Source organism: Saccopteryx bilineata, chromosome 4 (assembly GCF_036850765.1).
Source record: "Saccopteryx bilineata isolate mSacBil1 chromosome 4, mSacBil1_pri_phased_curated, whole genome shotgun sequence".
NCBI classification, from domain to species: Eukaryota; Metazoa; Chordata; class Mammalia; order Chiroptera; family Emballonuridae; genus Saccopteryx; species Saccopteryx bilineata.
The window spans coordinates 130,486,088-130,512,206 of NC_089493.1; the positions used below are offsets into that span (position 1 = coordinate 130,486,088).

The window sequence follows — 26,119 nt, forward strand, 5'->3', positions numbered from 1 at the left end:
AAATTTAAATCAACAAACTGACCAGTATTTCAATGGGAACTATGCTCCTCTCACTGACCACCAATGAAAGAGGTGCCCCTTCCGGAAGTGCGGTGGGGGCCGGATAAATGGCCTCAGGGGGCCGCTTGTGGCCCACAGGCCGTAGTTTGGGGACCCCTGCTCTAGGGTGAGTAGGAAGCAGGGTTCTGGGGCACGTATCTGCACAGCCCATTCCCCCTGGGAGGGACCCCACCTCTCAAGGCCCTAATCCGTTGTCAGCAGTGCCTGGCAGAGCTTGGTATTGAAGGAAGCACGTGGGAGAGGCGGGAGTGCAGCGCGGGCACGTGGTTCAGCCTCCTCAGCCCCGTGCGTGCCCCCCGCCCCGGGTGAGGAAGGGTTCGCGAGATGGGGGCGGGGCCGGCCGGGCTGTAGAAGGGGGGATGGAGAGCGGGCGGCCGGCGGCGGGAGCTGTCCACAAGCCCCAGTGCTGAAACAGGCGCGGACGTGCCCAGTGCCCGCTGCCGGCGCGCGGTCCTCGGCGCCCAGTGCCCGCGCCAGAGAAGACCATGGCGTTCATGGTAAAGACCATGGTGGGCGGCCAGCTGAAGAATCTCACCGGGAGTCTGCGGGGCGGCGAAGACAAGGAGGATGGGGACAAGTCGGCGTCCGAAGCACAGGACATGAGCCGAGAGGAGTACGAGGAGTATCAGAAGCAACTGGTGGAAGAAAAGTGAGTGAGACCCCTTCCGGCTCCAAAGACCCTCTCCCCGACTCCAGCCCCCAGCCACCCGGCCCACTCCTGGAGCAGTCTCAGACCCCTTATACACACACGTACACACACACACACTTTTCTAGACTGCTAAGAGGCTGGCATGTGCACCTCTAAGCTGCCCCCCCCCCCGCACCTCCCTAACCCAACCACAACATTTAGACTAGAATCTGGGACCCTGCCACAGATTCTCATTGGTCCCAGAGGAAGTGGGGGCAGGGGAGATAGAGGCCTGGGACCCGTGAGGGCACGTGCATACCTGACGAAACAAATAATCCTTTAATCCGATCTGCGTCTTCCAAATGGAGCTCCTCTGAGCCTGAGGCTCTAAGAAACACCATGTTGGTGCCGCTCAGAGGGGCTCGGAGTCAGGGAGACAGGTCCTGAGATGGGGCACTCATAGATATTGAGGCCACTGGTATGAGGACAGTGCTGGGACAAAGAGGTAGCTGGAGTGGAGTTAAGGGCTGGACTCCCAGAGTGGCTTGGGTCAGATCTTGGCTTTGCTTCTTTTTAGCTGGGTGATTTTAGGCAAGTTACTTAACCTTTCTGGCCTTGTTTTTCTTTTTCTTCTTGTTTGTTGATTGAATTTTAGAGAGAGAAGAAAGGAGAATTTTAAAGAGAAAGACACTGATTTTTGGTTTCACTTATGTATGCACTCATTGATTCTTTTTTTTTTAACAATTATTATTTTTATTTTATTTATTCATTTTTAGAGAGGACAGAGAGAGAGAGAGAGAGAGAGAGAGAGAAGGGGGGAGGAGCTGGAAGCATCAACTCCCATATGTGCCTTGACCAGGCAAGCCCAGGGTTTCAAACCGGCAACCTCAGCATTTCCAGTTCGATGCTCCAACCACTGCACCACCACAGGTCAGGCCATTGGTTGATTCTTGTATGTGCCCTGTATGGAGATCAAACTCTCAACCATGGCGTATTGGGATGACACTCTAACCAATTGAACTACCCGGACAGATCTCTGTGCCTTGATTTCTCCTTCTGTAAAATAGGGATGGTAATGGTATAACATGCCTTCTACATTTATAAGGATTAAATTAGTTAATGCAAGTAAACTACTTAGCACAAGTAAACACTTTACCACACATGGTAAATCATTAAATGTTAGCTATAATTATTTCACTTCACTGATAACAGTTTTGTGAGTTGCAAAATCTTATTCCCAGTCTACAAAAGAGGAAGGTAAGTGACTTACTTACTCAAAGACACACCAAAAGTGGTAATGGAGCTGAACGGGAACACAAATCTGTTTTGAATGCCCCCTCCCATACACACACACTCCAAAACAACCTGTCAGGAATGAAAAGGACAGACCAAGTCAGAGGTACATATATTAGGGAGGCCAGACAGACTGACTCACTCCCCATAGCTCTGTCCAGATTTGGGTGTGAAGACTAGAATGAGTGCTGTGATGGAGGGACAGGCGGCGAAGACCAATGACAATTGCCAGGTCCCAGTACCCTCTTGACATACAGGCCCACAGGCACCTCTCCCCTTAGCTGGCAATGACTCCGCCCCTGGTGCCCCACCCCCCACCCTGCAGGATGGAGCGAGATGCACAGTTCACACAGAGGAAGGCAGAACGGGCCACGCTGCGGAGCCACTTCCGAGACAAATACCGGCTGCCCAAGGTAAGCTTGGAGCCAGGACTGCAAGCAACATCTGCCCTGGAACTCCTTTGCCTCACCCCCCAGAGGGACTTGTGACACTCAGCTCCTAACAGCTCCTAAGGCTCACACAGAACTTGGTCACAGTTAACTGGAGCCTGCCTAGGACTAGGGCTTGGTGAGGAAGGGCAGCCCAGTCCCCTGGAGAATGACAAGTTTGTGTTTTTGGACCCACTCTGGGCCCTTTCTGTCCTCCAACCCACACTCCCCCAGAAGAGTCGTGCCCAGGCAGATGAAGAGTTGGAAAGCAACACATTTTACCCTGGGGTGAGGAGGGCCATTGGGGCTTCAGAACACCAAGGGAGGGCGGGATGGGGAAGAGAAGGCAGCACCCTCTGTATGCCAGGCACCTGACCCTCACATCCTTGCCTAACCCTTCTGTAATTCTGCCAGGTAACTATCACCCACATCTATAAATAAGAAAAAGGATATTCAGATAGATTAAGGGGCTTGGCTGAGATCATTCAGCCAGTGAGTGATGGAGCTCAAGCTTGTGAGAGCTGAGCCTGCCCTAGGGCCCTGGGCTGATTTCCAGGGTTTGAGTCTGTCTGCAGAGAGCAAAGCATCTCCTTGGTTGGCCAAGCAACCAGAAGGACTGTCTCCCTAGCACTGCACCACTAGTGAGCTGTCAGTGCTCTTACTCCTGTCGTCTAAGGAGAGGACTGAGGCAGAAGCCACTCTTAGTGCCCCAGCTATGCTAGACTCTGAGGAGAAACAGAAATACAGTGCAATAGTATACTGCCCTTAACCTTCCACTTAAATTGGAAGATCAGATATGTGACTGTCACACCCATTCATTCAATAAATATTTCCTGAGCTCCTGGCTGCCCTGATACCCCATAAGGCACCATTTTTTTGTTTTGTTATTTATTTATTTTTTTATTGATTATAAAGAAAGAGGAAGGGAGAGAGAGAAGAGAGGGACAGAAACATCAATCTGTTCCTGTATGTACCCTGACCTGGACGTAGAACTGGCAACTTTTGTGTATCTGCACAATGCTCTAAACAACGGAGCTATCTGGCCAGGGTGGGGCACCAGTCTTTTGTCATCTCTCAGAGGGAGAACAGGTCCAGAAAGCTTGCCCTTTTGGGCAGTAACTGGGTTAAACACAGCTAGGAATGGAGTCATCCCTCGAACGCCTGTGTTAACATGAGACACAACTCCTGCCATCAGGGAATGCTGCGTCCAGTGGAAGAGGGAAGATTTGGCTGTAACTGAGGAGGACATAAAGTGGAAAGACCGAGGGTCCCCAAAGGGATAGGGAAATGCGATGACCATCAGGTGCCTTGCAAAGAGAGCACGAGTGTTGGTATCAGTGACATAGGTTTAAATCTAGCTCTCCCACTTCCAGGTTGTATGATTGTGGGCATATTATTTACTGAAATGATCTGAACCTGTTTCCTTATTTGTCAAATTGAGAAAACACCACCTACCTCACAGGGTCACTGTGAGAATTAGAAGCACTCAGCTTAATAATGTTTTAATAGGTGTTTGACGGATAGTACCCATCACTATTATTGGTAATGTCCTTCTGTGTAGTTAACAACAGTCAACTATGACAGACTAGAATGGGTTGACTCCTAGGTATTCCCATTTTATCCTTACTCACTATGCTAATGTCATACCTTCAGTATCTCAGACTGAAGTAAGGTGGTATAAAAGTCCAAGTGTCCAAAGCTTGATCCTGGGATGTGGTGGTGGGGGCTAAACTTACTGGAATTTGGGGTTGAAGATTCTAGGAGCCTGGAACCCTATCCAGGCCTCTTCCATACCCCATCGCCTTGGGGTCCCCACCTCCAACGCCCCTTCTCTTCAGAACGAGACAGATGAGAGCCAGATCCAGATGGCAGGTGGAGAAGTGGAGCTACCCCGGGACCTGGCCAAGATGATCGAGGAAGACACAGAGGAGGAGGAGGAGAGGGCTTCGGTTCTTGGGCAGCTGGCCAGCCTTCCTGGTTTAGACCTTGGTTCACTCAAGGACAAAGCCCAGGCCACACTGGGGGACCTGAAGCAATCAGCTGAGAAGTGCCATGTCATGTGACTAATTCCCCTGAAGTTGACCCCTGGGTGACCAGAGGGCTGGGCCCACATGAGTACTAAGCATGTTCCAACTTCCACGTACCCACACCCCAGCTTGGCTTTGCTTCCCCTTTACCAAGCTAGCCCCAGGACCTTTCTCTGCCCCAGCCTTCCTTCTGGTCTCTCTACCTCTCCTCTGGGAGCAAAGTCCCCATTCCTCCCCCTCCCCTCAGGATTCACCCTCTCTACTCAGCCTAGGAAAGCCTCCCAAGACTATAGGAATAGGCCCAACCTCCTCCAGCCATGGCCCCCCAAGTCTTGCACACAAGTGCATGCAGAGAGACAGAGGGACACAGAGACCTTGGCATATGCAGAGGCACACGCCAGATGCATCCTGGTACACACACAGAAGTCGGGCCCCTGGTGCCTAGCCCCTCTAGACACCAGCACTCAGCTATGCTTAGCGGGGGCTTTAGGCAGACACCCTCAGCAGACAGGAGGCCTGAGCTTGATTGAGTCTCTACATTTATTCTTGAAATCAACTGGTCTTTCTGGGCCTCATTTCACCACCTATAAAATGGGGATGAACTGGGTGTTTTTTAAGGTTCTTTTTAGGTTGACCTCTTGGGCCCCACATAATCACCCCACCTCTCCTTGGGCAGGGTGGCAGCTGAGCTGCAGTGTCACTGTGGGCTCTAGCTCCCAGTTGCTGATGCTGCGTGAAACACCAAGAGCCAAGGATGGAGCTGGTGTTGCCCCATGGCCTGGCAGCTCCAGGCCTCCCCTGAGCCAGGCCCAGGCCCAGCCAATTCTTGTTCTGTCCCTGCTACTATCTCTGGTTCCGTAGCTGGATTTCCTCTCTCAGTTTGAAAAAAATGAAAAATTCCAAATGACCTGCCAATCTTCCCACACTTCCCACTGACTTCAAAGGGTCTTGGGGTTCATAGGTCACTCAACCCCACCCTGGAGGGGTATCTTCTACCTCTGCACCACAGTTTCATAGGAGTTTCAGTCCCCATACAATGTTCATACTATATCCTCTCAGGGCCATGGGCAAGTGCAGGGTCACCCCACATTGACCCAGCACTGAGCTCAGCCTCAGGGTTTTGAGAAAGATGTAGCAGACAGCTGGATGGGCAGGGCCTCTGGGGCATTATCTGAAACCGTAAGAGGGGCCACAGTTCAACCACAGCTCTCTCTGGCTCCATGCCTCTCTGACTCCCTCCTCACCTTGGAGATGGAAAGTGTGATAAAAAGAAAGCAGGGCACTTGCATTCTGGCCCTGGCATTGTTGTGTGACTTTGAACAGGTCCCTTTCCCTCTCTGAGCCTGTTTTCTCCCCCGTGGGATGAAGAGCCTCTCATCAGAAAATACATGTTCTCAAAGGGTGACTGTTTGTAAAGCACTTGGCACATGATAGGCTGTATCAATAAATGGTAACTCTCCTCCTGCTTACCTGTGGGGTGTCCAGGGGACCAGCTGGGAGGCTCCACAAGTAGGTAATCCCAGGGGCCAGAGCAGGAGCAAGGTATCATTGCCACCCCTCAGCCCACCCTGGCACTGGCTTGTGGAGGTTTACAGGCAGCACGGCTATCTGAATGTTTGATTTCAAGGGCAAAGTTTCCATCAGGCCCTCTTTGCAAAAGAACAAGGAACATACAGCCTGTTCAGTAGGTGATGTTGTGTGTGTGGGGGGAGGTGGACAAGGGAAGAGAGGATGAGAGTTTGGGAGGGTGAGGGCAGGAAAGGACATAGGCCAAGACGGAGGCAGTACCACTGTGGCTGTCACGTTGGTCCTTCTTGAGCATCTCCTAGGCTATCCCCAGGGTGTCACTGGACAAAAACCCTTCCTGACCTTTCTGAAGCTGGAGAATACACAAGTTGGGCACTAGGCTGTGTTCATTGGTGGTGGTGGTGGTGGTGGTAGGGGGGGCTGGGCCTCCTCACAGCGTCAGCAGCAAGGCCCACTCTACCTTCCAGGGACCTCTTGCCTAATGGGATCAGATAGACCCTTTTACCCTCAGTGGCATACAGGACCAAGAGTAGGAGAGGTGGGGAGACAGGGCTGTGGGGAGGCCAGGGTTGGCACTTGCTGAACCCTCACAACATGGGGTGGGTGGGGTCAGGAAGCCTGAGAGTCTGAGCCCCTGCACCGATCTCCTCCTTGCAGCCTGGAGAGGGGCTCCAGGTAGCAGGAACCCACTCCAGCTTCTCTGTGAACCGGCATCCCTCCCACCCATGTCCCCCTACTCGCTGTCTGATTCCTTGCTCACACCTAATCCTACACCCATGCCCTCAGCTGGAGGTTAACTGCCCTACTCCCAAGCTCTTGGGGCCTGTCTAAGGACTACTCTCTTTATATCCTGCTCTACTTCCACTGATTTAGATAACCACTTGCTCCATGTCTAGCCCACCCACCTGGTATTATGTGAGGACAACAAAGCAAGCCACTTGCCACCAGAACTCTTTGCAGAGTAATTAAAATCCCCACTGTTGGCCCTGGCCGGTTGGCTCAGCGGTAGAGCGTCGGCCTAGCGTGCGGAGAACCCGGGTTCGATTCCCGGCCAGGGCACACAGGAGAAGCGCCCATTTGCTTGTCCACCCCTCCGCCGCGCTTTCCTCTCTGTCTCTCTCTTCCCCTCCCGCAGCCGAGGCTCCATTGGAGCAAAGACGGCCCGGGCGCTGGGGATGGCTCTGTGGCCTCTGCCTCAGGCGCTAGAGTGGCTCTGGTCGCAACATGGCGACGCCCAGGATGGGCAGAGCATTGCCCCCTGGTGGGCAGAGCGTCGCCCCTGGTGGGCGTGCCGGGTGGATCCCGGTCGGGCGCATGCGGGAGTCTGTCTGACTGTCTCTCCCCGTTTCCAGCTTCAGAAAAATGAAAAAAAAAAAAAAAAAATCCCCACTGTTAAGGCCCCATAGTTTAGATTAGGCATTTACCTACCCAGGCTCTCCCCTTCTCCCTCCTGTTCTTTGTCCCTTTCGTTCTTCTCGCCCTTGCCCTTAAGGATACAGATGTTGAAGGAGATCAGACAGCCCCTTGGGCCCCCCCCCACTCTTTCAGGAAGAGACAGCAAAGATGGCCAGCTTGCTCCCCCTCACCCTCATCACCCTTGGTTCTCAAGCTCCATACGGGTGATTGCAGGGAGACTGGTGACGAGTCCTGGTCCCTGCCCCCACTCAGGTCTCCTTCCACCTGTGCAGACAGCTCTGGCCTTGTTCCCAGAGGGAGAGGGCTACAGGTCTCAAGTGACTCTCCAAAGGCCAGTTGGTCCCCAGGGTGGAGATGGGGAAGATGGGGACAGGGTTTGGAGTAAAGAGGTCCCCCCCTCGCCTCAGTAGCCAGCTGGCCCCTCCGCAGACACTGGAGGCTCCCAGCAGCTGGGAACAGCTGGGGCAACACTGGCTGAGCCAGGACTGCTGGGCAGTGCCTACTGCTCAACCAATGCCTGAGGCTGCTTGGGGGTGGGAGCCACACTGGAAGCGAGCCACACAGCCTGTAGCCTGCCTCTAGCCCAATACCTATCAAGCATCACTCTTCCCAGAATCTATGTGAGGCTCCAAGAGAGAAGAGGGTGGGCTGGGTCATGGGGAGCAGGGCACCGGGGCTACCTCAGCCTTGCTCAGCAAGGCCCATGCCTGCTTGTGAGAGCGTGAGAAGTCTGTGTGAGCTCTGCATGGCCTGTGAGCCTGGATGTGGCTTTGGGTATTTTGGGGTGTCTGAGGGCTGTGGCCTGTTAGTGTTTGTGTATCTATGGGGTTTTGAGTGGACAGGTGTGGGGATGAGCTGCTTGCTCTGGGAGAAGTGGTCACAGACATACCTCCTTCCCTTGTGCTGCAGCCTCAGGGTTGGGCCATCTCCCTCTGGAGGGGGTGCTGGAGCAGCAGTGGTCTCTGGGGAAGAGCCCTCCTAGATGACCTGCCAGAATCCACCTTCCAAATCTCCCGTTAGCCAAAGAAGGGAAAGGTTGGGAGAGGGACACCTGGGTCCCTCAGTCTGTTCCAGAGGACCATCTACTAGCCCAGGCCGGTCCCTTGGGAGACAGAGTTCCAGGCCCAGGTGCTCCCCCAGCTTGGCCCAGTGACAGCTTTGAGCTTGGGAAATTGAGTAGAGGTGGGAGGACAGGGCAGGGTCAGGCACCTTGATGCTGGGAAGGTGTCTGCCCTGTTCTGGGCACATGCAGAGTATTAAAGATAAAAGGGAGAAACAACTCTAACCCTAAGAAGAAAATTTTATTTTAAAAAGCCAATTAGCTTATTTCCCATAGGCCTCTGCCATTCTAAGGGAGCCCTAGAGAGCGAATCCCACCTCCTCCCCTGAGGAGGAGGTGGCTCAAACACAGGACCACCTTGGAGGCCATCTAAACACTCTGCCCAGGGAGGGTCCAATCCCCTCAGTGATCCCACCTGCCTGGTCTCCTGTTGTCAGGGCCTGTGGGCCAAGACCTCCAACCCATCATCCTAGTTGGCCAGTCTCCTCTTCCCATTCAGTCTTCTCCATTCACCCCCACAAACAACTCCACTCACTCCCCTTTCAGCCTTTCACCCTTTCACTTACTGAGGCCTTTTTTTATCCAGCCCATGTCCAAGGTAACCTGAAGTACCATCCTGTCCCTAACTCTGAAAACATGTCCCTGAATCACTGGGTGCCAGGCTCGTGTGCAGTAACTCATCAGACCCTTACAGGCTCCCAGGACACTTCATTTCTGCCCGGTTTCACTGAGGGAAATGGGTCAGTCCAGAGATTTACAACTGGTATGCCACCAGAACTTTGAATTTATTTTTTAAAATTCATTTTGAGAGAGAGAGAGGAGGGGGAGGAGCAGGAAGCATCAACTCCCATATGTGCCTTGACCAGGCAAGCCCCGGGGTTTGAACCGGTGACATCAGTGTTCCAGGTCAATGCTTTATCCACTGCGCCACCTCAGGTCAGGCGTCACCAGAACTTTGAAAACATGCAATACCTGACTACTTATCAGACACTGACCTCTTTTCTCTTAGATTGTCAAATTTAAAAATGACAAAGCCTGACCTTGATCTGTCTTGGCACAATGAATAGGGTGTCGATGTGGAACACTGAGGTCCCTGGTTTGAGACTCTGGGATTGCCCACTCAAAGCACATATGAGAAGCAACTACGAGTTGATGCTTCCCACTCCTCCCACCTTCTTTCTCTAAAATCAATAAACTCTAAAAAAAAAAAAGTAGCCAACACAACAGCAGCAGTCCTGTGTGAATGAATCAAAATTTTATCTACTTTGTCAGATCAGCCAAAAAATAACTTTTTTTGGTGTGCCACAGAGCTCTAGTGATTAATGTGCCACAAGATGAAAAAGGTTGAAAATCACTGGACTAGATAATGGGTCTCTTGGCCAAATGGCAGAGCCAGGACTTGGGCCTTATCTTCAGGACCACTGTTCTGCATTGCCCTGACCTCCAGGCCAGGGTCTTCAGGGAAAATACATAGTTCCCTGCCTTTAACATTGGCTAGACGGCTGTCCTGGTGGTTGGTATGTGATCATCTATAGATCTGCTTCCTGGGTGCTTCTCCAGGGTGGTAGGCTGCTTATTCCCTACATCCCCAAAGATGCTTCCAAGTGCTGTTCAGACCAAAACCTTGGGGTGGAAGGCGGTTAAGAACTGCTGGAAATGACTCCAGTTTAGGGGGGATCCTGGAGGACTAAGTATGAGCATGGGACACCCTAGAGCAGTGGTTCTCAACCTTTCTAATGCCGTGACCCCAAACCAAAAAATAATTTTGGTGGCTACTTCATAACTGTAATTTTACTAGTTATGATTTGGAATGTAAATACCTGATATGCATTATGTATTTTCTGATGGCTTTAGGCGACCCCGTTGGGGTCGCGACCCACAGGTTGAGAACTGCTGCCCTACAGGATGCCCTTGTCTCAACCTGGCTCCCTAATCACTCACCTGCCCAAGAGGGGTGGGAGGCCAGGAATCCTGTCTGGTGCAGGGAAGTGTGCTGTGCAGTGCACAGAGGTTTTACAGTACTACACCCCAGCCATGGAGTTCACCCTTTCCCAGGTGCACCTTGGGAAGGCCCTTGCCTGGCACCCAGGCCTGTGCTTGTCCCCTCCCCACTAGTCCCTTAGGTGGTGAGCAGGAATGGCAGATAGTCAGCCTGACTCTTCGCTCCCCTGGGACCTGAAAGCAGGAGGCAGATGTGACTCACTCCCCCCTCTATCCCATGGCCTCCCCCAGCCCTCCCTCAGGTTACCCAGGAAAATGGGGCTGCCAACCTCGACCTGCTCCTTCTCCTTTTCCAGGGTAAGAGAAGAATCACAAATTCAGAAAATAATTTAATAGGGAGACAATGAACAATAGTCTTCACATGACTTCCAGCAGGCTAGAGATGATCCCTGTCCCAAGGAGGCACTGAAGGGTGGAGGGTTAGAAATCACTGAAAGCCTCTCAAGAGTTTTTAAAACAAACCCCCAAATAACTCCAGGTGTGTGCCTTCTTCCCCAAATTAAAGTCACATTGTCCTCGCAGAAGCCCATGTGTGGGGGGGGGCTCAGAAGGTACCAGAAATGCCATTAAAGAGATGGGGAGACCCAGGCAGGCCCAGAAGGGCAAGGTTCTTGCCCAGGACATATATTGGGATAGCAGCCATGTCAGACCTGGAAGGTCTCCTGGGCCCCCAAAACCTGAGGGGTCAGGAAGCCCCCATGCATTCCCATGCCAAGCCAGGAGTAGTTCTTCTGAAAGTAGGAGGGTGTTCCCCAAAAAGGGATTGAGGACCCCTCCCAATACCACCCCAGGCCAGGGCAGGAACATGGCATGAGTTTCTCTGGTCTGCCCCACCCTACTAAGTATATAGTATTTTCATGGCTTGAAGGATTAACTTAAAATGCTGAGAAGGTTTGGGCAGACACCAGTTTCCAAGGAGACTGGTGAGTTCTATGGGGCTGAGTACAGACCATGGAGGGTGGGGGTGGCCCCTGAGCAGTCTTAGAGAGCCCTGGTCCGGTGCATGTCCTTCGCTCCCAGGAAGGACAGCGGTGGGCACAGGGCCCCCTGCCTTTTCCTCAGAGCAAACACAGAGCCTCAATGCCACAGACTGACAGGCTCAGGGTCCGGCAGCCACCAGTTAACCAGTCACATGAAACACTCTTCTCCCAGAGGCCTGCTCCCCACTGCCCAGGGCCAGGCTTACTGCTCCAGGCACACAAAGGACAAGGCCGTCAGAGCTTCCATGGGATGGAGAGTATCCTGAGGGGTGCTGGGGACCCTGGGAGGCAATGCTCGCAAAGCTGCCCATCAGGGATGGCTGCTCTACCAGGCTGCAGAATTCTGGGCATCAGACTGGGTGAGTGTGTCCCCCAAGTCTAGGTGGCCCATGATCTGTCCAGTCATCCTTTTGTGGTCACTGCAGGGTGCAAGCTGTGGAGGGGCAAGGAGGAAGGTCAGTGTCAGGGCTGCCATCAGTCCTCACTGCTCCTTGCGTGGAGGGTGGGACCCCAGGGCAGGACTCACAGCTGCGAACAGACTCAGAGAGCCCCTCCTTATCCATGGTCTCGGCTTCCCAGCGACATTCCCTCATCTGTGGGAGACAAAGCCAGCACCATGGGTGAGAGGCAGCCAGGGCAGGCACAGGAGCTGCATGGACAGCTGCTGTGCAACCCAGGGTGAAGGGAAGAGAGTGACAGAGAGGTTTTTGGATGGAGACAGGAAAGAGACACACACGGGTGAGCAGAGCAGGGAACAGACACCCACACGCAGGAGGAGCAGAGCCCTACATGTGCCCACCTTGACCTGCTCTTTCACGTACTCAGCTCGAGCCATGAGGTTCTGAACCTGCCCAGGGAAGACAGATGTGTCCATGGGTGGGGGGAGGGGCCTCCAGACCCTCTGCCCCTCAGGACAACTCCCCCAGGCCCCTCTCTGCTCCGTCCTCCAGAAAGCCTTCTTGACTGAAGCAACCCAGCCCTTGCCTGTTCCACTGCTGCTCTGAGCTCCAGAGCCCCCACAGAGCACACGGGATCACCAAGTGATGGGGCCTGTGAGGTCTGACTCCCTGACTTGACACTCCCCCCCAAGGCAACCCCAGGAGGCCCTCCCAAATGGGAGGAGGGTCAAAGGGGAAGATGAAGCACCCCAATCCTCTCAAACCTAGTGGGCACCTCAGTGTGAAGCAGCTCTCGCCTCCGGCCTGGGGGCTCCCCTGCAAAGAGAGGGGCATGGTAAGGGCAGGGAAGCAGGGCACAGGCAGGGTGGCAGCAGGGGGCCTCACCTGCTAGCAGCAGCAGCAGTTCCCCCAGGCTGTGCTGGTATAGGTCCAGGGCATCCTGATCCTCACCAGCCTCCTCCTGCAGCCAAACATACCAGGTCATGTCAGATCATGACCTAGGCTCCTTCCGCCCTACCCAGGCCCTCCCACTGGGTACAAACCTTGGCCCTGGCAGCAGAAGCCACTTCCAGGGCAGCCAGGAGGCGTGGCTTGTCCCGGGCCATCTCTGGGAGGAGGGAAGGGGCAAAGGCTATGGGTGAGGGAGCAGCCTGTTTTCCCCTCAGGGAATCTTCCCCTCCAGCATCTGCCTCTCCCTCAGGCTGGAAGGAAGCTGCCGGGGGGCCTGGGGGTCAATCAGGAGCTGGGCCTACCTCTGAGCAGATCCTGGGCAGAGGCCCCCTGCCTTAGCAGGGCTCTACTGGAGGAGGACACGATGGCCTTGAGCTCCTCAGCACGGGACACATACTGCCTCACCTACAGGAGCACAAGGGACTGAGGGGCTGTGGTGAGGCTGTCCCACCCTGCCTCCCTCACCAGCACCTCCAAATTCTCCATCTAGGTCCTCAGTCACTGTCCCAACCTGTAATACCAGGGGCTGGCCTGACCCTTTCCCACAACAGGAAGTCCCAGTTCTAAGAGAGCCAGTCATCTGGTGGCCCCCACACCCTTCACCCATTTCTTCCAGGGAACTCACTCACCCACCTTTGCCTTAATTGCCTCCTTCCGCTGGGCATCCACTTCGTCTGCAGAATGTGGTGGTTTATGTGAGGACTGCTGCCCCACACCAAACCCTCTAGAACCCCCAAACCACTTGTCTCCCATAAAACTCTGGATGGGGAAAGGTGTCTGGGAGCCACCCACTGCAGCTCTGGGAGCCACACCCACTGCTCTGGGCCTCCAGACACTCACAGTGCAATGCGGGCACGAAGAAGTCTAGTGCCTTGCAGTACAGAGCTAAGGCGGCTGCGGCATCCCCATCCTCATCCTTCTTCACAGCCTGCACCACCAGCGCGGTCTGGGGGACGGGCAGGCCAGGAGTCATGCCCACCCCTCTGCTCTCCATGAAGTGGGAAGAGCAGGTCCATGGAGCCCATCCTCTGCCCCCTGTGGGGCAAGTTACCTGTTTACCACCAAAAGGGGTAGACGAGACCCCCCAATCTACACTCTCTCCATTCCTAGTGGCCCACTCACTGCTTGTGCCAGGCTCTCCCCACTGGGCATGTGCTCCAGGTCCACCCAGGGGTGGGCAAAGAAGTCCTGGAAGGAGATGCGGCGGCCAGGGTCCCGCTCCAGGAGCCGCTGTAGCAGGTCCCGGCAGTCTTGGGAGAGTGGGGGCCGCAGGGGGAGCTGAGGGGAGGACAGTGACAGGTCACATGGGGCTCCAGAACCTCCCCCACCCTGTCCTGGTGTGTCCCTGAGGTACACAGGTGGGGAGGGACAGGTGGAGAATCTGAGAGCCAGGAAAACAGTGATAAACCTGGTGTGGGGCAGTGGAGCCAAGCCTCCCACCCAGGCCACCCTGGAACCCCAAGCTGTCACAGAGTCCAAATTCAGGTTCTGCTCCCCAACCTGGTCTATGCTCTTGGGGAAGCTGGGCCTGCTTTTACACAGCAGTCTGTGAGCTGACCTGGGCCCGCAGAACTGAACAGAGCTCCAAGCATGCCCAGTACCACAAGCAGCCGGAGCCCACAACCCAGTCTGTGCAGGGGCAGTGAGGTCTCCAACCTGAGGGCTCTGACTCCCTCCACCCTCTGACAGACAGGTTGCTAGGGTCCTGCAGGGCCCACCTTGACAACCCGGTTACTCCGTATCTTCTCTTCCAACTCCGTGAACGACCTGGAGGCAAAGGGGGGTTGCCCAAACAGGGCTTCTGTGGAGGGAGGCAGAAGGCAGGCTGGTAGGAAGCAGGGTCCAGCCTGCCTGGCCCACCCCTCAGAGCAGGTGCCCCAGGGCCATTAAGAGTCAGTCTCCTCATTCAAGTCCTTCAGGAATGGCCAGAGATGGCTTGCCCAAGGACACAGTGCAGGCCTCACTGGTGGGGGGCAAGGGACAGAGCTCTCACCGTACAGGATGACCCCCACGGACCAGAGATCCACACGGGCATCATACTGCTGCTGACACACCATCTCAGGGGCCATGTAGAGTGGGGAGCCACGGAGCACATGCTTCTCATCCCACGGGGACATGTGCTGCGCGAAGCCGAAGTCTGCAAGCAAGGGGCTAGGCAGTGGGGCTCATAGTCCAGCTGCCTCTGCTCTCAGCCTTTGAAACCTCACCCGAACTCCAGCACAGGACTCCTTCCCCTTCCAGATGCACCAGGATCAATCCGACTTCCCAGCCTTGCCTCATTATTTAGTTATTTAAAAAATTTTTATTTGAATTTGTTGGAGTGACATTGGTTAATAAAGTGGTATCATTTTCAGGTATATAATTCTATAATACATCATCCATATACTGTATTGTGTGTTCACCACCCCAAGTCAAGCCTTTGATCATTATTGATCTCAAACACCCTCCTACATCTTCTCGTAGTGACATAAGTCCTCCACATCCTACGTAGTCCCCTCAGGCACCCTTTTTCAAGAAGCCCACCCTGCTTACACCAGCTATGACGATAATGGTCCAAGAGGGGTCAAAAGCCTCCCTCACGCCTGACCTGTGGTGGCGCAGTGTGTAAAGTGTCGACCTGGAAATGTTGAGGTCGCCGGTTCGAAACCCTGGGCTTGCCTGGTCAAGGCACATATGGGAGTTGATGCTTCCAGCTCCTCCCCCGTTCTCTCTCTCTGTCTCTCCTGTCTCTCTCTCTCTCTCTCTCTCCCCCCCCTCCTCTCTAAAATGAATAAATAAAAAATTTTTTTAAAAAAACAAAAAAAAACAAAAACTTCATTAAAAAAAAAAAAAAAGCCTCCCTCACTGTCCCACCAAGCTCAGGTTACACCCTGCTCCCTGGCCTCCGCCTCCGCCTCAAGTCGGTTCTACAAATCCTATCAGGGACCACAACCACCCCGTCCCTACTTCACACTCCTCAGCACTGCCACAGGTTGGGTCAATTTAAGCCCCAAGCCTGGTGACACACCAAGTCCTGACCCTGGTCACACATTGACTCTTGACCCTGACCCCAACCACTATACTGCTGGGTCAAGTGTGAGTAGCCTGAGAAAGGTCCCATTTTTTTCTTTCTTTCTTTTTTTTTTTTTTTTGAATATTTCTGAAGTGAGAAGCAGGGAGGCAGAGAGATAAGACTCCCACATGCACCTGACTGGGATCACCTGGCATGCCCACCAGGGGGCGATGCTCTGCCCATCTGGGGCATTGCTCCGTTGCAACCAGAGCCATTCTAGCGCCTGAGGCAGAGGACATGGAGCCATCCTCAGCGCCCAGGCCAACTTTGCTTCAATGGAGCCTTGGCTGCGGGAGGGGAAGAGAAAGATAGAGAGAAGGGAGAGGGGAGGGGTGGAGAAGCAGATGGGTGCTTCTCCTGTGTGCCCTGGCCAGGAATCAAACCTGAGGCTTCCACATGCCGGGCTGATGCTCTATCACTGAGCCAACCGGCCAGGGCCAAAAGGTCCCACTTTTTTTTTTTTTTAATTATTTATTTATTCATTTTTAGAGAGGAGAGGGGAGAGACAGAGAGAGAGAAGGGGAGAGGAGCTGGAAGCATCAACTCCCATATGTGCCTTGACCAGGCAAGCCCAGGGTTTCGAACCGGCGACCTCAGCATTTCCAGGTCGACGCTTTATCCACTGTGCCACCACAGGTCAGGCAGGTCCCACTTTTTTTTTTTTTTTTTTTTTCATTTTTCTGAAGCTGGAAACAGGGAGAGACAGTCAGACAGACTCCCGCATGCGCCCGACCGGGATCCACCCGGCACGCCCACCAGGGGCGGTGCTCTGCCCCCCAGGGGGCGATGCTCTGCCCATCCTGGGCGTCGCCATATTGCGACCAGAGCCACTCTAGCGCCTGAGGCAGAGGCCACAGAGCCATGCCCAGAGCCCGGGCCATCTTTGCTCCAATGGAGCCTTGGCTGCGGGAGGGGAAGAGAGAGACAGAGAGGAAAGCGCGGCGGAGGGGTGGAGAAGCAAACGGGCGCTTCTCCTATGTGCCCTGGCTGGGAATCGAACCCGGGTCCTCCGCACGCTAGGCCGACGCTCTACCGCTGAGCCAACCGGCCAGGGCCAGGTCCCACTTTCTGATGATGAGGCCCATACTTGGACCTCCCAGCCTGTTGCTCTTTTTTTTTTTTTTTTTTAATTATTTTTATTTATTTATTCATTTTAGAGAAGAGAGAGAGAGAGAGATGAGGCGGGGGAGGAGCAGAAAGCATCAACTCCCATACGTGCCTTGACCAGGCAAGCCCAGGGTTTTGAACCTGTGACCTCAGCGTTCCAGGTCACTGCTTGATCCACTGCGCCACCACAGGTCAGGCGCCTGTTGCTCTTTGATGACTCAACTGAGGGCTCCATGAGAACCCAGGCTGCTGAGGGCACACCCACCCTCCAAACCTTGAAGCTCCATTCAGAGCCAGAGACCCAGATCAACCCACAGATTGCTGTGTGAACCCAGGCCCCGCCTTCCCCTGCTGTTCCCAACTCACACCTGCCAGTTTGAGGTGAGGCTTCTCCAAGGTGCTCAGCAGAATGTTCTGTGGCTTCAGATCCAGGTGAGATATATTCCGTTCATGCAGAAACTGCAGAGCACTTGCTGGGGAGGGCACATGCAGAGAAACAGATCAGAAGGGCCCATCTCCCACCTGCCTCTTGCCTCCCCTTGCTTACATATCTGCCTCTTCAAGCCTTATGACCCCAGTTCTAGCCAGGCTGGTCTTCTGAATGCTTTACATACATACAAGTACCAGCTTCCTGACACTTCTAACAACACTCCCACCACCAGTGCCCGCTTTCCTCCACTGGCCCCTTCACAAGTTCCTCCACTACGATAAGCCTCCCTGGATGCCCCCGCCCTTTAGGCTCTTGCATTTTCTCTTGAGAAAGCACTCAAGTACTACCCACTGGGCCCTGGAGTGTCCTACAAAGCCCTTTTGTTATGTTCCACAGGTGGGAAATCTGGACTTCTCCCAGATTAGGGTTCCTGCCTCTATGTGTTATAATATACTTAAGCCAGTTGTGGACACAAGGCAGAGTTGGGGCCTTAAAAATCCAAGCTGTTAAAGGAGGTAACTGCTAAGAGTGCAGGGGATCTAAGCTTGGGTAGAGGTGTGTGTAGGAGAGGACAGAGGTCATGGGAAGTCTACAGTCAGAGGCTTTTACCCAACTGCTGCATGAAGACACGAGCCACCTTCTCAGTAAGAATCCGGCGGGTATGAATGAAGCGAGACAAGTCACCTCCTGCGCAGAACTCCATGACGAGGTAGATGTTGTCACTGTCCCACTGTGGGGAGAGGCAAAGGGGCAGCTTGAAGAGCGGTCTCTTCTCCCACCACTTTGCAGGTGGCCCCGCCCCAGGCCCACACCTGGAAGTCTTTCAGCTGCACGATGTTGGGGTGTCGGATGCCCTTGAGGATCTCAATCTCCGTCAGGAGGTTTTCCACGGACGCCTTGTTCAAACTCTTCTTGGCCACACACTTTATGGCTACCACCTCCCGCGTGTCCTTCTGCGGTAACAGGAGACTGGAGGGTTCTGCCTTGAGGCGCAGGGCTCACGCCCAGCCAGAGAGGCTCTGGTCCCCTACACCCCACCTGTCGATTCCTCCATGGGCTACTCACTACTGAATTCAGGTGCCCCAGCTTCCCCTCCCCAGGCCAGTGAGCCCCCTTACTCCGGAGTGCTGGCTCTCCAACCCTCGGCGCCCCGAGTCCCACAGCCCTTCTGCAGCGCCCGCTGAGGCCTGCCGCTCGGGGTTCTAGCATTGGCCACTCCCCCTAAGCGGCTCCAGCCTTGCAGACCTTTACCCAAGCCCCCTGCCAGCCCACTAACCATCCTCCTGTTCCGAGCCTGTTCTTCAGCCACGGACACGAGGCTGCATCCAGATCTCACCTGCATCTCCGGACAAAACACGAGCGTGTACACGTGTTTGTTGTTAAGAGCTAAGGGGATGGTCAGCTCCCCAAAGGTCAGTCCGGGCCGCGGGCACCGTCCCCAACCTCCCCTGGCTCTCGGCCGCTCTCGCTCGGGCCCGCACCCACCTTGGCGTAGGCCTTGTACACCGTGGCGTACGTGCCACTGCCCAGGCGCTCGGTGAGGATGAAGCCGTCCACCCGCGGGGGTCCCCAACCGGACACCGCCATCCCGACCGGGTGCTTCCTGCTTTCCCGCGCGGTTCCGGCCGAGTGGAACGCTAGCAGCGCGCAGCGGGGCTAGCAGACTCCACACCGCCCCCGGTGGCGCCCTCCGGAAGTGCAGCCGGGGGACCGGCCGGCGCCCCACCCACTGCCCCCGCCCCGCCCCGGAACAGCTGCTCCGGTGGGTACTGCACACACCTGTCGGCCTCCACGCGCCCCGGAGATCACGTGATCCATAAGCTCCGGCCGAGGATACTAAGGCCTAAAAGTACTACAGACCAGCGGACGGAGTCCTCGGCAATCCCATCGGACTCGGAGAGCATCCTAGAGATCACCGACTCCAAGAGCGAGAAGGGTGCGTTGTGGGGGAGGAAAGGGGATTCAGAGCGGTCCCTCCCCCCTAGACCAGCAGGTCTGAGAGTGGAATTACTGGCTCAAGAAAATACTACGGAAGAGGCCAGTAGTTGTCTCAGGACGGGGCTCTCCCCAGCGGTGAGGGGCTTGCCCCGTAGGGACCAGTGGGGCAGTAGGACGGCCATAGCAGCAACTTGACTGACTCCTTACAGCTGTAGGTAGTGCCTCAACCCCAACTCCGGTTGGCCTCTCTCCTCCTCCCAAGTCCAGCAGACAATTGGATCCCTGTTATCTGAAAATGTCTTTTTATTTAAGCACAAAATTGAGACATAACATATACATTTGTACATGGAAAAAAGATACCAGAAAGAAATTTACAAAAACTTGGTCATTGCCATTAAATTATCACTCAGTGGCTTGGGAGTGGAGTGGGCTGGCAGGCTGGGGACTGCTTCTGGGCTGGCTAGCTCTTTGAGAAGTCCCTGCAGTCCACACACTCATTCCGATAGCCTCTGGAGGAAAGAGTGAACGTGTTAACTGTGGACTCCTGGGTGCCCATCACAGTGACTCACCTCCTGGGGAACCCCCAGGCCAAGTGGAAGGTGATGGGAGAATCCTGGAGCAGGAGTCTGGAACCCTGGTTCAGGAGTCCAGCTAAAGGATACAGTTCTAGAATGACTCACCCCACCCTTCCTAAGAGTCACACAAGCTAGATATTGCTGACATGGGGGGAAGAGTGCAACTGTCCCCCAGGAGAAGAGGAAATCAGAACAATCGGACAAACAACCCACACCAGGACAGGAATACCTCTCTCCCCCTCCTAGAAGACAGCTAAAGTTTGGGCAGGACAACTTGGGGTTGTCTTCTGTCCCTCCCCATTCCCAGACCCCAGTCAACCCCGATGCACATTCAGTAAGTCTAAAGAGGGGAGGCCTCAGGGAGGGTCCCAGATGACATGGAGCTCTGCCCACACCAGGAAGGTGCAGAGGGCTGCAAGGGCTATGAATCTGTGAGAAACACGAGGCAGGGAAGAGGCTGAGGAACCAGGGCAGAGGCTGGAAGCCTGTAGAACTGGCCAGAGTGATACGGAGACAGAGCTGCCCACCAGCCCAGATCGCAGCTCATCTACAGGGGAGCCCTTGGGACATCATCCCAGCCCAGCAGGAAGGGCAGGTGGGACTGTGTAAGCCACAGGCTGGGTTTGTGAAGCCAGATTCAGGCCAGGCTGCTGGGGGAGGAGTGAGGCCCAGGCTTCAGGCAGAAATATGACTTCAGCTGGAGTGGGCCCAGGTCAGCAGGGGATTCCAAGTGTGTACATGTGTGCATGCGTGTGTGAGTGTGGGTGTAGGGGGAAGAGAACTTCAGTCCCACTGCTTCCAGAGAGACAAAAGAATCCTACCAAACCACTCCCAGAAAAGAAAAGACAGCTTTGTTTTTTCCCTTTTCTCTTCTGTAAAAAAAGCCCTTGCCCCGCCCTGCCCTGCCCTTGGGTAGAAGGGAGAGCTGGTTGCTGAGGAAGGAAAAGGAGCCACAGCTAGACCATCCCTGGCTTGTGCCAGGCACAAGCACCGCATAAGGCATCCACAGAAAGTGCAGCTCAGAAGGCAGGCACGAGAAAAGGCTGGGCTAGAGGGAGGACAGCCAGGACTAATTCCCCTGGAAGGCTCCTTGGGCAGCAGATGAGGCAGCACTGCGGAAGGTCCTGCTGCTGAAGATGCCCTGGGAGAATTCCTCTTGGGCCTGCTGGAAGCTGGCCCCTGTCCGGCGGTACAGGGAGTGCACCTGTGGGAAAAGGCTGAGTGAGAGGGGCCCATCCTGTGGGCCAGCAGGGAACCCAAGCCTGCCTGACCTACCACTGCCCCTGGGCCTCTGGGGACTCAGGAAGCCCAACAGCTATAGTGATGAACATACCCAGGGTGAAGGCAGGAGAAAGGAGCCTGCTTTCCCCAGCTTGCTGTTGGCCCAGCACCCACCACTCACCCGCTTCAGGAGGAAGAGGGAGAGCACGGCACAGAGGGTGAAAAAGCCAGCCACTACCATCATGATGATCGACACAGCCAAGTTCTTTTCCAGTGTAGACAGGGCTGCAATCCAACCGCTACAAAGGGAAGAGAAGGCCTGAGAGGGTGTAGTGGGGAGTGGGCCCCAGAGGTCCCCCATGAGGGGTTTTCCAAGTATCTGCTGTTGTGCTGACCACCACCTAGGCTGGTAAGCACCCCCACTGCTCACATGGAATCTTTGGGTCATGTGAGGTCTGGGGGGATGTGGCTGCTGCCCTCACAGTCGGGAGTAGCACTGGATAGGGCCTTTTCCTGCTGCTTTGGGAGTTGGAAAGACATGGAAAGCCTGCTACTCACTCCTGAGGGCCCACTATCTAGAAAGGAGAACTACTGGCCAGCCCACTGCACTCAGCTCCTCCCAGTGGCGCCAGGACAGCCCCCTCTGCCTCCAGTCAGTCAGTCATGTCTCCTGAGCCCCAGCTTCATCATCTATAAAAGGAGATATCCTCACACTTTATGAGTTAAAAACTTACTAGAAAACTACAGTTATCAAAACAGTGTGGCTCTTGCAGGAAGACAGACATATGCGAAATATAAATCAATGGAAGAGAATTAAGAGTCCAGAAACAAACCCACACAACTGTTGTCAACAGGTTTTTACAAGTGTGCCAAGACCACTGAATGGGGAAAGAATGGTCTCCTCAACAAATGGTGGTGGGACAGCTGGAGAGCCACATGCAAAACAATTAAGTCCAACATGTATTTCAACCATACACAAAAATTAATTCAAAATGTATCAACGACCTAATAATACAAACTCAAACTATAAAAGTCTTAGTAACTCTCCATGACCTTGGATTGGTAATAGTTCTTAAATAGGACACCCAAAGCACAACAAAAAAAGATAAATTGGACCTCATTAAAATTAAAAACTTTTGTACATCAAAGGGCACTATCGAGAATGACAAAACAGAATAGAAAAAATTTTGTAAATTACATTTGATAAGAATCTAGTACCCAGCCTAACCAGGCGGTGGTGCAGTGGATAGAGTGTTGGACTGGGAGGCGGAGGACCCAAGTTTGAAACCCCAAGGTCGCAGGCTTGAGCGTGGGCTCATCTGGCTTGAGCATGGGCTGACCAGCTTAAGCGAGGGATCAAATACATGACTCCATGGTTGCTGGCTTCAGCAAGGCTCTGCTGTTGCCCCCCAGTCAAGGCACATATGAGAAAGCCGTCAATGAACAACTAAGGAGCTGCAACAAAGAATTGATGCTTCTCTTCTCTCTCCCTTCCTGTCTGTCTGTCCCCTCTCTGACTCGCTCTCTGTCTAAAAAAAAAAAAGAATCTAGTACCCAGAATATATAAAGAACTCAACAACAAAAAGAGCACCCAATTACTGAGTTAGCAAAGGACTTGAATAAACATTTCTCCAAATAACATATACAAATGGCCAACAAACACACAGGAGATGACCAATCAAGAAATGACAGCCAAAAACCACAATGAGATACACCTCTAGGTTGGTTACAATAGAAAGAAGAAAGAGGTGGACAATAACAAATGGTGGCACGGTTATGAAGAAACTGGACCCCATACACACTGCTACTGGGAATGTAAAACAGCCACTATGGGAAACAAGTTGGCAGTTCCTCAATAAATTACACAGAGAATTACCATGTGACCCAGCAGTTCCACTCTTAGATACAAACCCCAAATAACTGAAAACTGGTAGTCAAAAACTTGTACACAAATGTTTGCAGCAGCACTATTCACAACAGCAAAAAGATGGAAACAACCCCAGTCCCTATCAAATGATAGGTGGATAGACAAAATGCAGTACATCCAAACAATGGAATACTAGTTAGCCATAAAAAGGAATGGGGTACTGATCCATACCACATGAACCACGAAAATATGTTCAGTTAAAGAAGCCAGACACAAGTCCAGAGAAACAGAAAGCAGTTGAATAAGGTTGCTAGGGGCTCAGGGAAGGAGGGAGTAAGGAGTTACTGCTGAATGCCTGACTAGTGGTGGCACAGTGGATAGAGCACCAACCCAGAGCACTGAAGTTCCTGGTTCAAAACCTCAAGGTCGCCAGCTTAAGTGCGGGGTCGCCACCTTAAGTGTGGGGTCATCAACATGATCCCAAGGTCACTGGTTTGAGCAAGGGGTCACTGCTCAGGTGGAGCCCCCGGTCAAGGTATGTATGACAAGCAATCAATGAACAACTAAAGTGCCTGACAAGGCAGTGGTGCAGTGGATAGAGCATTGGACTGGGACACGGAGGACCCAGGTTTGAAACCCCGAGGTCACCAACTTGAGAGCAGGTTCATCTGGTTTGAGCAAGGCTCACTAGATTGAGCCCAAGGTCACTGGCTTGAACAAGGGGTCGCTTGGTCTGCTGTAGCCCCCGCCCCCATCAAGGCACATATGAGAAAGCAATCAATGAACAACTAAGGTGCCTCAACAAAGAGTTGATGATTGATGTTTCTCATCTCTCTCCCTTCCTGTCTGTCTGTCCCTATCTGTCCCTCTCTCTGTCTCTGTTACAAAAAAAAAAACAATAAAAACTAAAGTGACTCAACTATGAGTTGATGCTTTTCATAAAAAAATAGAATTTCCTTTTGGGGTGATAAAATGTGCTGGAACTAGACAGTGGTAATGACTGTACAACACTGAAAATTTACTACATGCCATCGAAGTGTACACTTTTTTAATTTGAACTGTACACTTTAAAATGATTTCAGTGATACACAAAATGCTTTATGTTGTGTGCATTTTACAGTCAAAAGGGGGTGTGATGAGAGGAGAAAGGCGCTGAGAGGCTGAAGGCTGCAGAGCTCAGCAAGGCAATTCTCCGCAGGGCGGTGGGGGCGGGGCCACCCAGGACATCAAGCCTCTGACTCTGCCGTCCAGGGTGCAAACAGCAGTTAATCACAGCCTTCCTACCAGCATCTCATTTAAGGTAATAAGTAATGAAACTGGGTCACCAAACAGAGAAAAGGGGCCAAATTATAAACAAGATGAGAAGGAAGAGGGATGGTGGGAGGGCAGCACACACTTGGCTCTGAGGTGGAAGTCACTCAGCGCCCCCCCGCCCAGCTCCACTAGAGATGGGACCAAAATAGTTCAGCCCTTGCAGGCTCAGGCTTCAAGCCAAGCCTGCCTGACCTTTCTGTAGTGTTCCCTGTGCACTGAGGCAGAAAGGAAAACATCGACCATCAGCTTTTCTTTCTGTGATTATTTTGAGTGGAGACTGCGGCACCCAGGAAGCCATGCCAGCTGGGTGCTCAAAGACAGCAGAGGAGCTGTCCAGAGAGGCGGGGGCTCCATCTCCCGAGGTCACAGGGCCTCTGCAAACAGTCACCACTCAGGGTTGCAAAGACCAGGCAGCCATCAGCAGCTGCCCTAAGCCAGGGGCTTGTCTGGAACCTGTGCTGGCAGCACCAACTTCTAGGAGGGTGTGGCAGGAAGAGGCTGCAGTCAATGCAGGACACAGCCCAGGTGCGTAAGAATTCAAGCCAAGTTCACCCACAACACCCCAGAAAGTGGTGAGCAAGGAAGACAGCAACTAGCTCCTGGCGAAGAGCTAAAGAAGGGCGAAGGCAGACCCAGGCTGGCTGTTACCACTCCCTCTGCTGTGGTGAAAAGGAGTCACCTGCAGGGCTCTTGGTCTGGCAATCAAGGTGAGAGGCTGAGCTGAGCCTCCAAAGCATCATTCTCTCGGTACTGCCCCACATCTCACCTGTCCCCCAGGCTAGGGATGCCGATCAACTGGATGACATAGATCCCTATTTGACAAAAAAATACAAGGAAGAACACGAAGAAGCTGAAAGAGTTGTCGGACCTGTGGAGAGAGGGAAACCAGGAGTCATAGAGGGCTTTGGATTTGTTTCTCAGAGTTCTCACATGGGGTGATGTTTCCTCCTCACTGGAGCCAGAGGCAGGAGAGCAGTCAGAGCTATCTGGACACACACAGACACCCACCATAATCAAAGGGTTTGTCTTTCACTGCCTTCCAATTTAAGAGGTCAATGCTTGACCCCTTCTTCAAAGAGCTATTAATGTTGCTTACCCAAAGGACAATATAAGGAGTTTAATAGTCCAATTTCTGGAGTATATATCTGCATTTCATAACAGGAAAAAAAACTAAGCTAACAGTATAACTCCTAATAACAAAACTGTCGACCTCACTGGCAGAAAAGGTTTTTGGGGAGTAGAAAATTCTAGACAGGCCTGACCTGTGGTGGTGCAGTGGATAAAGCACCGACCTGGAAATGCTGAGGTCGTTGGTTCGAAACCCTGGGCTTGCCTGGTCAAGGCACATATGGGAGTTGATGCTTCCTGCTCCTCCCTCCCTTCTCTCTCTCCTCTCTCTCTCTCTCCCCCCTCTCTCCTTTCTAAAATGAATAAATAAAAATATTAAAAAAAAAAAAGAAAATTCTAGACAAAACTGGTGTTTCGAGTACCCCCATTTCCATGTCCTTGAGGGCTAGAGTACAGTGAGGGTTCAGGTCCCACCTGCTGAGTGCATTGGGGGTTCAGCCCCTGCCCCACTCTGCTCCCAGCCCTGACAGTGTCAGCTCTGTGAAGTGGACCTACTGAAGTCCACAGTATATGCTCTATGTCACCCAGTCAGCAATGCTTGACAGTTACAGGGGGAAAGGGGTGTGAGTAAGCATGGACACAAGCCAGTAAGAGTGTATCTCAGAGTCTGACTCTATTATAGAAGCACACCCCAGTTTTTTGTTTTGTTTTTAACATTTATTTATTGATATCAAAAAGAGAAAGGCAGAGAGAGACAGAAATGCTGACCCATCCATGC

At 53.3% G+C, this 26,119-nt stretch overlaps 3 protein-coding genes across 5 annotated transcripts in view; 1 reads left to right on the top strand and 2 right to left on the bottom strand.

Moving 5' to 3' along the window:
- Positions 1-303: 303 nt before the first annotated feature.
- On the top strand, positions 304-5,896 carry CPLX3 (complexin 3). Its single transcript, XM_066276334.1, has 3 exons — positions 304-709; positions 2,307-2,394; positions 4,248-5,896. The coding sequence occupies exons 1-3, from the start codon at positions 546-548 to the stop codon at positions 4,470-4,472; spliced, it is 477 nt and encodes a 158-aa protein (XP_066132431.1). The 5' UTR covers positions 304-545; the 3' UTR covers positions 4,473-5,896.
- A 4,860-nt stretch (positions 5,897-10,756) lies between these two features.
- ULK3 (unc-51 like kinase 3) lies at positions 10,757-19,037 on the bottom strand. 2 transcript variants are annotated; one of them, XM_066278181.1, is made up of 17 exons: positions 18,844-19,037; positions 18,635-18,694; positions 18,171-18,311; positions 17,968-18,088; positions 17,297-17,401; positions 14,763-14,906; positions 14,488-14,570; positions 13,892-14,047; positions 13,610-13,715; positions 13,403-13,443; positions 13,072-13,174; positions 12,862-12,926; positions 12,704-12,779; positions 12,594-12,634; positions 12,220-12,267; positions 11,947-12,013; positions 10,757-11,853 (listed from the first exon to the last, which is right to left on the bottom strand). In XM_066278181.1, the coding sequence occupies exons 1-17, from the start codon at positions 18,943-18,945 to the stop codon at positions 11,837-11,839; spliced, it is 1,476 nt and encodes a 491-aa protein (XP_066134278.1). In that variant the 5' UTR covers positions 18,946-19,037; the 3' UTR covers positions 10,757-11,836. The 2 variants fall into 2 exon arrangements, with proteins under 2 accessions (XP_066134278.1, XP_066134279.1); XM_066278182.1 differs by lacking the exon at positions 18,635-18,694 and having other exon boundaries at positions 18,844-19,033.
- A 544-nt stretch (positions 19,038-19,581) lies between these two features.
- SCAMP2 (secretory carrier membrane protein 2) overlaps positions 19,582-26,119 on the bottom strand; it is a 31,133-nt gene continuing 24,595 nt past the window's right edge. For both annotated transcript variants that reach the window (XM_066278189.1, XM_066278188.1), the window contains 3 exons: positions 25,040-25,141; positions 21,274-21,391; positions 19,582-21,075 (listed from right to left, as the gene is read on the bottom strand). In XM_066278189.1, the coding sequence (XP_066134286.1) occupies positions 20,941-21,075; positions 21,274-21,391; positions 25,040-25,141 (355 nt within the window). In that variant the 3' untranslated portion in view covers positions 19,582-20,940. The remainder of the gene's footprint in view (positions 21,076-21,273; positions 21,392-25,039; positions 25,142-26,119) is intronic.

Coding starts and splice junctions, on each gene's coding strand:
- CPLX3 (XM_066276334.1), top strand. CDS start 546: ATGGCGTTCATGGTAAAGACCATGGTGGGCGGCCAGCTGAAGAATCTC. Junction 710..2,306: donor AAGCAACTGGTGGAAGAAAA/GTGAGTGAGACC, acceptor CCCACCCTGCAG/GATGGAGCGAGATGCACAGT. Junction 2,395..4,247: donor ACAAATACCGGCTGCCCAAG/GTAAGCTTGGAG, acceptor CCTTCTCTTCAG/AACGAGACAGATGAGAGCCA.
- ULK3 (XM_066278181.1), bottom strand. CDS start 18,945: ATGGCGGTGTCCGGTTGGGGACCCCCGCGGGTGGACGGCTTCATCCTC. Junction 18,089..18,170: donor TGCAGCTGAAAGACTTCCAG/GTGTGGGCCTGG, acceptor CTCTCCCCACAG/TGGGACAGTGACAACATCTA. Junction 12,635..12,703: donor ACTGCTGCTGCTGCTAGCAG/GTGAGGCCCCCT, acceptor CTCTCTTTGCAG/GGGAGCCCCCAGGCCGGAGG.